This window comes from Ovis canadensis, chromosome 10 (assembly GCF_042477335.2).
Source record: "Ovis canadensis isolate MfBH-ARS-UI-01 breed Bighorn chromosome 10, ARS-UI_OviCan_v2, whole genome shotgun sequence".
NCBI lineage: Eukaryota > Metazoa > Chordata > Mammalia > Artiodactyla > Bovidae > Ovis > Ovis canadensis.
The window spans coordinates 29747071-29759996 of NC_091254.1; the positions used below are offsets into that span (position 1 = coordinate 29747071).

Genomic DNA, 12926 nt, shown 5'->3' on the forward strand with positions numbered 1-12926 from the left:
AGTCTCTTTCTTTATCTTTCTTAGGGTTATTGTAAGGATTAATTGAGATAATATATGTTCATAGAATGGTACCTGGCATGTGATAAAATACTGTTACCTTTTAACATCTTAAGAATAGCACTTCAAATATAAGTACTTTCCTTTAAAAAAAAAAGCTTAATTAGTATCATGATCTTCAGTCTGAGACAGTAGTCATCATTTCTGTATCATTTGAGTTGTGTAAGCATTTCCCTTTGTTCTGCACACTGCCATACGCATTTTAGAAATACAGTATACCTTAAGCTGTGTGTTTGTTTTTTTACATTTTAAGGGTAATGCTAGAATCACCATGTGGTATAATTCCAAATACACGCATATATATATTAGGCATGTGGCAAGTGCAGTAACCTGTTTTCTTATTACCTTTCTTCTGAAAAAGAAGATAGAGTCACTTTGTGATTTATTCTTTAGAACAATATGAGAGAAGATTTGAGGAAGTTCGTCATTGAGTGCAAACAAAAATGTTCTGACAACTTCACTCTGACTTATAGTAGACATTTTGTACAATTACTTGAGTCTTTTGAATGGGAAGTATTTCAGTATTTTTTAAAGTAGTAAAGTTTAAACACTAGGTATTTCCATTGCTGTACACCTGAAACTAACCCCACATTGTAAATCACCAATATTTCAATAAAAATTTAAAAAACTAGGTATTTCGTGTGCACTTTACAATATGCAGACACTTGAATATGTAAATACCAGTGCAAGTGATTTTGAAGATATATTTATGAAAATTTCTACAAGAGTAATCAATCTAGCCATATTTCCTTCTAGATTACTAAATGTTTTAGGATATTATGATAAAGCTTAAGGAGGAATTAAATGCATTTCAGAAATGAGTTTTTAGAGATGTTCAAAAAATCAGTGGCAGATTTCCTAAAGTAATGGTTTCCATCAATAAAATTTTGTTATAACAGTTAAATTTTTTGTGAACTGATGCAAAAGCGTTACTTATAATACTTCTAAGGAGATTTGTACAAACTATATCTCCTGTAAAAAGATGTGTCAGGGCTATTTTTATTATCTGAAATGAAACCTTGTTAGAGAAAATCTTACTTTGACATTAAATCATTACCGTGTTGTTTTTGTTTTTTTTTTAATATTACAAAGTCCAAATGCCAAGGAAAAGTCAACTCATAAGCTGGAGAGATATGTAGATAGTTCAATTATAGTGACTGATAAAATAGATTTTAGTATTTTTTTTTCTGTTTTCACAGTTCTTTTGAATCCTGATTAAGCTGTTTTTAAGTACATAAGGGATAATTTGATGTTATAAATTTTTTTCTTGTTATACAGAAAGAAAATTATGCAGTTGATGTAGAGATTTTTGTTTTTAACATGGATTTTTAAAAGACTTTTTTGTACAGTAGGTTTTAAAATATTTCTTTTAGTATGTACAGCCAACTTTTATGTTACCTTAGATGTTGTAATAGGAAGTCAGTTATAGTTCTGAGTGAATATTAGCTCTCCTAAGTTTTTATGTGTAAGCAAACTTTTTGCATAGATGCTAACTTCTGTAATCTCAGTTAAGATTTTCAGAAATATTTTGTTAAAGTTTATTAAAGTCAAGATTTAATGACCAGTTTTAATGGTTAAATTTTAAAGGGGTGAATTAAGATGTTATTTGTACTTAGAAGTCAAAGAAAATAAGTGGCATAGAAATAAATGATTTAGCTGTTCTTTTCGAGCAAAAAATGTTCTCACCTTTAAAGCTAACTTTCTTGATTATTTAATTGAGATAGCCATACATAAAACCTAATTTTAAAAAATAACCTCTTGTTTAGCATGAACTAAAGAAATAACCACAAACTCACTGAGCCTGAGATTTACCATCAAAAGAGGTACTGAGAAGAATCAATAAACTTCTTTCATAGGAATAATGTTTAGTGTTACTCATGTGTTATTTTTGAGCTTGAAAGATGAGATATTTAGGATAATTCTGAAAATGAACTCTCTTCATTATTCTAATACCATATACTTTATTGAGAATAAGTTACCCATGCTGTATTGGAGTTCAGTCTGCAAAGGAATGAATTGGCTGATTTTTGTCACTTGCAAATCCAGCCAGGTTTACTATAGCCTGCAGCCTGCCAGTTAACTGCATCAATGCATAATATGGTATGAAGTCATTAAAAGGCATATTTGTTTTAAAAGTGACACATGAAACTTTTTACTATAATTATTAACTATAAGCAAAGAAGTTAGTCATGCTTTCATTTTGTTTTATTGTCATCAAGCAGTTTTCTAGGAATTTTCAGCAGCATATCAATCCAGCTGCAATTCTCGTGTGAAATACAGAGACTATGAACAAGCTTTCGGCGCCTGCCACCAAACGTTAAATCCGTAGCTTTGATGCTTCCAATCTCAGTTTGCTTTCACCACAGCTCTGTTTTAGTAGATCTGCACATCTCTCTTGCTCTCAATGGTTAATTTTATCAGTTCAGTTTCTTCGTAGATTTTTGCCATGAGTAGAACGGATTTAAAGTCTCACAGTCCCTTAAAATATTTTATTATCCTTTCCTTAAAAGAATGACAGTATACATGCTTGTTCATTGTACAAGTACCCAAGACATTCTGATTGAAAGATAGCTTAAGGAAAAATAAACAAATAGCAAAAGCATTCCGTCTTTATTTACAGTATGTAGAAGATCACTGTTTTCACTTTAAGTGTACATTTGATTAGCAGGAACACCCTAGAGAAGGACATCTTTAGCGATAGAATTTACATACCGTTAGCTCACAGTAATTGATTAGCAGCAGGACTCTGAGTACAGAGCTAGTTGGGCACGTTATTTGGGATGCCTTTGATGCCGAGGTTTTCCGAAGCTTGCTGGCTGCATGCTTGTTGCCTTTGTTCATGACACAGGTAATTACTTGATAAAATGAAGTGCATCGCTGTGAACAATTGACCCTTTGGAGCAGTCCAGGCTTGTCAGCAGTCTAAAACCACACTTTAAGGCCATCATTATGGCCTCAAACTTCAGAGTTTCCAAGGTGCAGACAAAGGTGTTGTCTTCCTTCAGTACAAGTCGAGTGCCGTTTTCAGACTTTATGAAGTATTTAAATTGAATGATATTTGACGATATAGAAAACTCCTCAGGAAAGCCATCCAGCCTGCTTTTGGATACCAGGACAATGCGAGATTTTATTTTTGATATGAAATCCGGAGCATTACAGAAGATTCTCAGTCCCTGTGAGCGATCATGGTTATCTGTTATTTCCAAGAAAGTGGTCTCCCTGGGTGTCAGCTGTTCTTTTTCCCACCTGGACTTCACTTCCTCCGCCAGTCCCTTGAGCTGAAAGAATTCTGCTTCTTGTGCAAGAAGTTGATTTTCTCGAAACCCTTCGGGCAGTAGAAGTTCTCCATTTCGTAGGAAGTTTAGAACGTGCCTGAAGAGGAGCCCATCCCTGTCTATGAAATAATGACCATCGGCATCAAACGGGCAGAGAATTTTTCCATTGACTATGCCTTCAAGGAAAGTGTCTGGGTACTTGGTCAGTGTTTGTTTCTGAGTGATGTATAAGTATCCACCAACGTTGAGGGTCATCAGAGTGGATTTGCAGTTCTTTCCCTGGTCAGCATCTTCCAGGCTGTTGTGTTTCCCTTCATAGTCCTTTTCTTTTTCTCTTCTGTTTATTTTACGCTCCATTTTTGAACACGCTATTTCAGCTTGTTCTTCTTGGCGTTGAGATTTTTAAAAAAGAAACACTACCACACAAACACGCCTTTATTCAGCCCCAGCCTGGTGATGGAATGGAAATGCTGGCAGCATCGCCTGCGCTGTCAGCTCGGTTTTGCAGTAGGTGGCGTATCAGCTATGTATGCAGGAGCTTTCTGGAGTAAGAGGGAAAAAAGATAATTTGCATTTAACCGTATCAGGGAAGGAGCCTGCTGTGAAAAGATTTTCATAGATATTCTTAGACGTAAATAAAAGTTACTCAGTGAATTGAATTTCCAATGGGCAGTTAAGCAGTTACATATATTTAATTCTCCAGCTAAGTGTGAATTTTTATTCACTTCTCAGTATCAAAATTAAGTTGTTAAACAGGCAGGCTTAATATTGAACAATACTGTCACCTTTCAGAGAATAATATATGGGGAATTGCTGTCATATTTTAAAGTAAATTGTAAGTAGGAAACCCAAAGAGAAAGGACCTAGGTGTATAGAATTTTCTCTCCTGTAAAAGGTCACACATTTCACAGTGGCGGTGTCATTTTAGAAACACAAATGAGAATACTTAAACCCGTTATTTGTGACATTGTACTTAAGTTAATTGGATTTGCATGTGATTCTGATTTGGGGAATCAGTAAGAGAGGAAATTTTCTTCATGTCTTTCAGCAAAAGGTTCTGTTATTTTGGCTTTTTACCCTACAAGTAAAAAAAAGTCAAATATACAGGCTTTACAGTGGTTTTTTTGTGTTTTTTTTTTTTGGTTAAGATTTCCTATGGAAAATTCATGAGCTTGTTTCACCCTAAACATACTGAACAAAGACTTGGACTGCTGTGGAAAATGCTGTAACCGTGTGTCTGTGTGTTTATGTGTTTGTGTGTGTGCGCACGAATGAGTGCTCCCTCGAGAAGATAAGACACAGACAGATTCAAAATAACTGCTATAAAATAATGTCATGGGCCAGATTAGTTGGGTTTCTTCTGCTGCTGCTGTTCCCCACCCCCACCCTCACCCCCAGCGTTCACAAAAAGGGAGAGAAAAGACCAAAGCCTGTTGCCCCCCCCTTTTTTTTTGAGCTCTAACAGTGTGAGGATGGTGTTTTCCCCTCCCTTTCTTTTTTTTCTTCTTCCCTCGTAAATTGCTTTCCAAAACATTTTAGGGATCTGAGTTTTCATTTCTTGAGTTTAAAGACCCAGTGGTAAGAAGTGTGAACATGGTCCCCAGTACACTGTTATTTGGCTGATCTACCTGCTAAATTATTCTGAGGAACTACAGAATTAGACTTCAGATTTGGTCAAATTTATTTACATTTTTATTACATTAAAGGCATTTAAATTTTTTCAGCTTTGATAGAAGTGGGCTTCCCTTGTGGCTCAGCTGGTAAAGAATCCACCTGCAATGTGGGAGACCTGGGTTCGATCCCTGGATTGGGAAGATCCCCTGGAGAAGGGAAAGGCTACTCACTCCAGGATTCTGGCCTGGAGAATTTAGACTAAAGCTTCCTCTCAGCACCGCATCATTTAAGAAAAGTTTACTGGTATAGTCTGACAATTTCATGTGTGTTGATTTTGTGGTTTGGGAATCAAGTCTTACCTATGGATATGACTTTTTCTGAAATATGGAATAGGTTTGGGGCGGGGGGTGGGAGTTCTTTTCTTAGTAGTAAATGTATCTGAGTAGCAAGCACGGAATAGCACAACCAGCAAAGGCGTGCCAGTTCCGCTTACAGGTATAGTCCTCTTTTAGTGAAGTTTATGATGGTTTAGTCACTAACTCATGTCCAGCTCTTGCAACCCCGTGTGCTGTAGCCTGCCAGGCTCCTCTGTCCATTGCCTGGATTCTCCAGGCAAGAGTACAGGAGTGGGTTGCCATTTCCTTCTCCAGGGAGTCTTCCTGACCCAGGATTCAGACCCAGGTCTCCTGCATTGCAGGCAGATTCTTCAACCGACTGAGCCGTGAGGGAAGCCCGCCCCAGGTAGTGTAGCAGTCCCATTTCAGTCACATAAATGTCTGTTCTACCTATCCCAGTCCAAAGAATCCTCAAAAAGTCATTTGTGGTAATCCCTTTTTTTTTAAAGAAAGAAAAAAACTTTGCCTTATTGGAGTAATTGGTAGACCTTCTTTGTTTTTTTTTCCAAGTTTTTTGTGGATATTCTTAATTGCTTTTTTTAGCATCTGTAAGGCCCATTGAGAAGACTTCAGTGAAGCTTCCGAAACCAGTCTTTCTCATTCAAAAAAATTCTTAGGTTAATTTGACTTTTGTTCTATAGGTCCCAACCAAACAGTTGTTTACAATGCACATGGGACACCAGAATCAGTAGAACGCAGCTGTAGGATAGTGGTGGCGACTGTGCTCACGTTTTCTTTGAATGTTAAAATAAAGTGAGATAGTTGAATTCTGTGTAAGCCTTGGTCTGCTGCATTTTACTCTCTTTGGCCCGTTTACCGACGCCTTCCTGGGGGAGCCCTGGGGCTAGTGCTGCTAGAGGCTGGGCCTCGAGGGCTGGAGACCTGAGGCACCACGCTGACCCCTTCAGCCGTCACCCCCAGGGCCCCCTTAAACCTGCTGACTCGCTCACTTCTGCTTTCTGATTTTTAAACCTACTGGTGTGTGTCTTTTTTCCTTCTGGCTTTCTTTGACCGTGAACCACCGTATCGTGTGCCTCTAACCCTTGACTGCCCTTTCTCACTCTAGACTTCACTCTGACGTTCTTAGCTTCTGCAAACCTGACATGTAAGATGTGTTTGCCACCCGTGGCCAGGCAACAGTAGTGTAACAGAAGGCTTGTCTTAGTGCCTCGCTGGAAGCTGATAAGAATCTATAGGACTTTTTTTTTTTTTAAGTCCTGTTGCTCCCAACTTGCAATCTTAAGAAAGAAAAATGGTACCCAGGAGACCCCGCCTTCTCTGCGTTGCTCCACTCCATTCGCATCAAAGCAACATGATTGCAGTTTACATTAATCACAGGGCTTTTGTTGCTCATTGCCGCTGGTACGGTGTGTGTGCTTCCGAGGAGAAAGCCAGGTTGTCTTTTTCTTTCTAAGCTTATATTTACTTACTTTGCGGGCTGGAGGGTGGGGAGAGTCATGTCAGTCAAGTCCACACAGCCCGAAAACTGTAAAAATGGTGCTTCGGTAACTATTCTGAGGTGGACATCCATGGGTTTGTGTGACCATGTTTCTCTGCCTCACTGCAGATCCAGACTGGAAGTAATCAGTTAATTGTTTAAGCAGAAGGGCTTAACCTACACAGGAAAGATGAGCTTGTTTAAATCCACTTGACCACTAGACTTGAAGATTTCATGTGCTTTGCAGGCAGAAAGATGTTTGTTTTTTTTTTTTAAGTGTCTATCATAGACATCTGTAATCACACATATAAAGTTTGACAAAGTTTAGTCAACTTTGAAGATGTATTTTCTCACGTACATCTATATGTCTGTTTTTCCTTCATTCAGCTCTGTGTTTTGCATTAGTTCAGGTTGCTGTAGTATATACGTATTTCACTACCTCTGGAGTATTTCACACCTAGACATTCATTGAATGTTGTTTTTGATTCCTTGGTGATGGACCCCCAGGCTGCCTCAGTCCCTTGCTGTGGTGAACAGTTTAAAGCATGTCCTCTTACAGGTGTCTGTGGAAACTTGTGTGGTAGATACCCAGGGGAGAGCTTGCTAGGCACGTTCAGTTTCACTTGGCGCTCCCAGATGACTCCCAAGATGCGCTCTAACAGTGCACTCTTGCACCAGCGGTGCCTGTGGGTTCCTGTTTCCCCGCATTTTCTCCAGCACTTGGTGTTATCTGGCTTTTGTTTTTAGATTTCACATACAAGTGATGTCATACAGTATTTGTCTGTTTCTGTCTGACCTGTTTCACTTGGCATAAGTCCGTCCTGAGTTGTGAGTCTGTCCATGTTGCACGTGGCAGTGTTCCATTCTTTTTATGGCTGAGTAGTATTCCATTGTGCGAATGTATACACGCACACACCACATCTTCTCTAACCATTCATCTGGGGATGGACCCTTAGCTTGTGAAGGTTTCCATACCTTCACAATTGTAAATAGTGCTGCTGTGAATATTGGGGTCCTTGTATATAGCTTTTCAAAGTAGAATTTTCTCTGAATATATACTCAGAAGTGGAATTGCTGATTCATACAGTAGCTCTGTTTCTAGTTTTTGAGAAACCTCCATACTGTTTTCCACAGTGGCTGCACCAGTTCACCTACCCCAACAGTGTATGAGGTCTCCCTTTCTCCGTATCCTCACTCACCAGCATTGCTAATTTGTGTTCCTGTTGGTGGTAGCCAGCTTAGAGGACTTAAACAGTATTATTGAAAGGTTCTTGTTCTGAGTATATTCATTGGTTAGGCCCAGTGCCTAACCAATTTTTAGCAAAATCTTTCTGCTGTATGGTGATGCCAATCTTCCACTGCCTGCATTAGGCAGAACTTACTCCAGGCCAATGGGAATTCTTATCTGCCAACTCTTGAAGGGAAACGAGGTCATTGTCAGCAACGTGATTGACACAGAATATGCCAGAGGTATTGTCTTGCCATAAGGAAGTAGAACCTTACCAAGAAGATCTCTCTCTTGGTTAGAAGATAAAAGATATGGTAATTCCCCTAGACTCAACAGATCACTCTTTTATGAAATTCAGACACTCCTTTTCAAGGAAAAGGGATGAAGCTGCCTTTATTAAAAACATGGGGTTTCTGGTTCTTCATTCTCTGCCTCTACCAAATCTTTTTGGTTATTTTTACCTGCATGCATTAATTCCTTTTTTTTTTTCTTTTAAAAGGAAAAGATGATTCCTTGTTGCTGCACTAAGAAAGTGAAGCCAACTACAGAAAGAGCAGGAGCTGTTAATTTTTACTGAAACCTGTCACTGTGTCTCGGCTCTGAACTTCTCTGTATTTTTTGAGACTTATTAATCTGGGTCTTTCTTCTTCACTTGAATTTAATACCCATCTACTTGATCTGCAGTGATATCTTTATTTTTTCATTTTCCAAAATCTGGCTAACCTTTGGCCATCTGACTTTCATGTCCTCTGATTACTTTTTGGCTTGACCTTCCTATACCTTTCACAAGCAGAGTTTTTTTTTTTTTTTTTTTAATGTATGCGTTTCTTATTTTTCATAGCCTCCTGTTAATAGCATTGAATGTGAGAAATACTCATTTTGATACTCAGCTATAATTATGTTACTTTTGTTTCTTTTTGGTGTTGAAAAACAAAAGTAAAGGAGGCAGTGTTATGTATTAACATAGTTTAAGAATCACGGATTTTTCTGTGTTAACCTAATTCTGTTTAAATGCCAAAACTTTAGTTTTGTTTTGAAATATGAAAGTTTTCTGCATTAGGTGTTGTCTGGTACTGGGCTTCACCAGCACAGGTACTGTCTCACCCACCTTGTAGAGCTGACTGACCACAGTATCTCACCAGCTGTGCAGAGTGTCAAGTCCTCCTAGGCCTCGTTCACGATAGCTTCTGGAAGAATGGTGATGTGCATGTGTAATTCCATTTAGAGGAGTAAGCTTGTAAGTGTTTTACAGCGTTGAACTGAGTCTTCCAAGAAGCCCAGGGAACTTTGCTGCTTCAGCAGATTTTTAAACCCCACTTGAGGAGTGTAGAAAAGATTAAAGTGCTTTGTGTCAAAAGGAGCACACATAAAAATGACCAGAGGAGAAGTTCTGACAAAATTCCATTCCACTGTTTCTTTGCTTTTCATTACAGAGGTAATCTTGAAAACACTTTACAAATCATGCTAATTCATATTTAAAATGTACTTTGGGAGATGAGTGTTGCAGGGAAACCTGTGTTTTATAATTCTGTAAGCAAAAGTCATTTGAGTTTTTAAAATGAGTGTGCTCTTTTTTTTTTTTTGAAGTGCAGACTATGCATTATTATTCACTGGAAAATTTTATTGTAACTAGATGAGCAAAGTGCTTCTATGAGCCATCAAATGAACACCAAAATTATATTATTGTAGAGAACTCATTTTTATAGTGCTATTTGGCAAAACAGAATTTTGCCTTCTCTTTCAGAAGGAGATGTTTTAAGTTAATAATCATTGTCTACAATCTCAAAATGAGGGGTATGACTTTGAAAAATTGTAAAGTAAATTTTGCTATGAAATCAGGGACCAAAAGAGTCTCTGCCCCCAAATGCTATCCGTTAGCACTGTCCCTTGTGTTACCATCTTCTCTTTAGATTATCCTGTGTCTTTAGTGATGAGATGGTCGAGGGGTGAAGGGGTGGGGAGGTGGGGGCCTGAACCAACAGGATAGGATATGATGGTTCACAGGAGGACATGGAGTTTCTAACAGAGAGTAGAGTGATTGTAAGTCTGGGATGGAGAACTCTATCATATGGCACACTTTTCTACGTCTAACATTTCTGTAATCGGGGTGTGTCTTAAAATCATTGACTTGTAAAATTTTCATGGTAGTCTTTTGTCTTTCTTGGTGGCACATAAGGTAATGGTGAACATTACAATTGATGGCATCTTAGATTTGATGGCATATTTGAGCAATTCTGCAAGCTGTTGTCCACACACCAGCAGAAAATTCAGTTACCAGAGAGACAAGGGGAGAAGGTGTTGGGAGAGAGGAGGAGAGAGTATCAGGGCGCCGGTTCCCAGCCCTGCCTGCTGCATATTAGAGTTGCCTAGTGACTGTGTAACAACACCTCTTGCCCACACAATGCAATTAAGGTAGAATCTCCGAGAGTGGACCCTGCAGTTTTTAAAAAGCTCCCCCAGGTGATTCTTAGGACCAAGCAGAATTGAAGAACTACTATATTCAGGAAATTGGTGAGCTCAGGAAAGCGAACTTACCTCAGAGGAGTTCTTAATGATGAGGGCGTAATTTCTACTCTGTAGTTACGAGGATCACTTCCTATTAAAGTATCTTGAAATTCATAAAGAACTAAACTACTGTGTGGTATTAGTACTGTTACTAAACATGGTGAAGAGAACTGGGGTTATTGAGGATGAAATTCATGAAACTTTACTCATAGTCAGTGATGAAAAAAGGTGTCATTAGATTGTCTCTTAAGTATTTTGTTAATGTTGTATCTCAGCTAGACTACAGGCTTTCTTAAGTACAGGGGTCTGTATTTTTCTTCTCTGGTACCTCTCAGCACACCTTGCACCATGTTTGGCACTATTTACCTATGCAGCCCTGTGGTCAAAGCCTTTTCTCCTGGAGACTTAATCTTTCCTGGAAGGATTTGTTTTTCTCTTCATATAATCATGGTTGCTATTGTTCTTGAATCCTCTCTAATTTCTAGTGCAAGTGGATAGCACCTTTTGATGAAGGTTTTACTAAAGCAGACTATTTTAGTACTATGGTTTTCTTTTTCATTTATTATTATAAAACAGTATTACTTCATTTTTTCAAATGAAAGTTTTATTTCTGGCTTTTATTTAACCTCTTATTCTTGAAAGCTGCTTTTAGGTTAGAGGTCATGTCTGTTTGTATTTATCATACCCATGTCTGTATTTGAGAATTTATACTGATTAATTATATATATATATAATTATACATATTGTGTATATTAATTATGTATAATAAGCAAAAAAAGAGACTTACTGTGAAGTGCAGGAGGAAAAATAACTTGTGAACTTGCTTCATAAACATTAAAACACAAATGTTTATTTTTAAAATGTTGTTCACTAAGTTATTTCTTTGATCAAAAGTTTGTTATGGCTTCTGTAGACCCATAGAGCAGTCCAGACTCCTTTGTACATTTAAATCGTCTGTCTTTGATTTTGTACCTTAGGTCACACTTTTCTTTCTTCTCCTGGGCAGCCAGTCTTGTCATTCACAGATACTCTTCGGTGAGCATTACAACATCCCTTGTATAGGAATGAACTGAACTGAACTGTATAGGAATGTACAGAAACCGTCTTTCTCCCAGTCCAGAGGGGAGAAGTTGAAGAGCAGTCCTATGAATGAGGAAACTGAGATGTTTTCTAATCCTAAATCTAATCCTCAGATTATGGTTTCAGTATTTGATTTAAAACTGGGACTTCCCAGCTATTCAGGCTTGTTTGTAATTTGAATATTATTACAGGAAAACACTATATAACATAATTCGGGGGAATACTTAAATGGCTGCTCATTTTGTTGCTTTTGAAGTAATTAATACAATCTGACTCTGTAGGCTTACTGAAATCTGAGTATGATCTTTTATTCCTAAAATTCCTGAATATTAAATAGGTCGGAACATCAATTCACAAATTTGAATACAATTAGAAACACCTTCTTAATAATACAGGGATCGCAACTTTGCGCAACTCGTTTGTTAAGATGCCAAATAGCTTGTATTAATAGGCCTTATCCTAACCACAGGCAGAAACTGCTAGAAAAAGATTTTAAATGAGAACAGTGGAGACTAGCAGGAATATTAAACAATGGTTTACCTTTTAAATGCTCTTGATCTCTTGAAATACTGTTTCTTTAGTCCTTTTCCAGAGAAGACAGACACGGGTATGAGGTGAAGAATCAGGGAAGTAGCTTCAAGGCCTCAAGGTTTAGCCCAGAATCTTGACTCTAACCTTGTCTGTATTTTAACTTGAGTTGGCAGTGCTCTTAAAGGCCTCCATGTTGAACTGGATCCAGAGTGGTCTCGTGGAAATGAATGCCTGTAACTTCCTGATGCCTAGCGTCTGCTTAACACACGGCTCTCATTACTTACATGCCAATGTTAATAGGCACCCTTCCTGCTTACCTGTCACTTTAGCTTGTTTAGACCGGCCAGGCCCTTAACTTGTAAAAAGTGCCCGTCAGTTGCTTCTGCTGGGTTCTGCATCATCCTGTGTGTGTGTGTTAGTCGCTCAGTCATGTCGACCCTGCGACCCCATGGACGATAGCCCACCGGGCTCCTCTGTCTGTGGGATTCTCCAGGCAGGAGTACTGGAGTAGGTTGCCATTTCCTTCTCCATCATCATACAGTAGTGTATGTCAAGTTGAGATAGTAGGAAGGTCCAGCTTAGAAAAGAAGGTTGTGTGTTTTCAAGTCCTGGACAGCTTCTCAGCATTTTCTCTTTGTCATTCCCAGAAAGCATTTTTCTCTAATTCCTGCTCAAAGAAAATTTAATTATATCTAGGTCTTTTAGAAAGTATTAGGGCAAACAAAATAGATATTGATGAAACAATAAAACATCCCCAGTTGGAGGGAAGGGCCAGTTTTGTTTTGTTAATTTTAGTGAAAGAG

General features: G+C 38.2%; 2 protein-coding genes across 3 annotated transcripts in view; one reads left to right on the forward strand and one right to left on the reverse strand.

The window, feature by feature from the left end:
* The window catches only part of GTF2F2 (general transcription factor IIF subunit 2), a 133791-nt gene that overhangs the window by 54338 nt on the left and 66527 nt on the right, over positions 1 to 12926 (forward strand). The gene's annotated exons all lie outside the window — the stretch shown is intronic.
* Positions 588 to 12398, reverse strand: KCTD4 (potassium channel tetramerization domain containing 4). Of its 2 annotated transcripts, none has more exons than XM_069601282.1 (2): positions 12133 to 12398; positions 588 to 3874 (listed from the first exon to the last, which is right to left on the reverse strand). In XM_069601282.1, the coding sequence occupies exon 2, from the start codon at positions 3687 to 3689 to the stop codon at positions 2910 to 2912; it is 780 nt and encodes a 259-aa protein (XP_069457383.1). In that variant the 5' UTR covers positions 3690 to 3874; positions 12133 to 12398; the 3' UTR covers positions 588 to 2909. The 2 variants fall into 2 exon arrangements, with proteins under 2 accessions (XP_069457383.1, XP_069457385.1); XM_069601284.1 differs by lacking the exon at positions 12133 to 12398 and adding an exon at positions 9116 to 9286.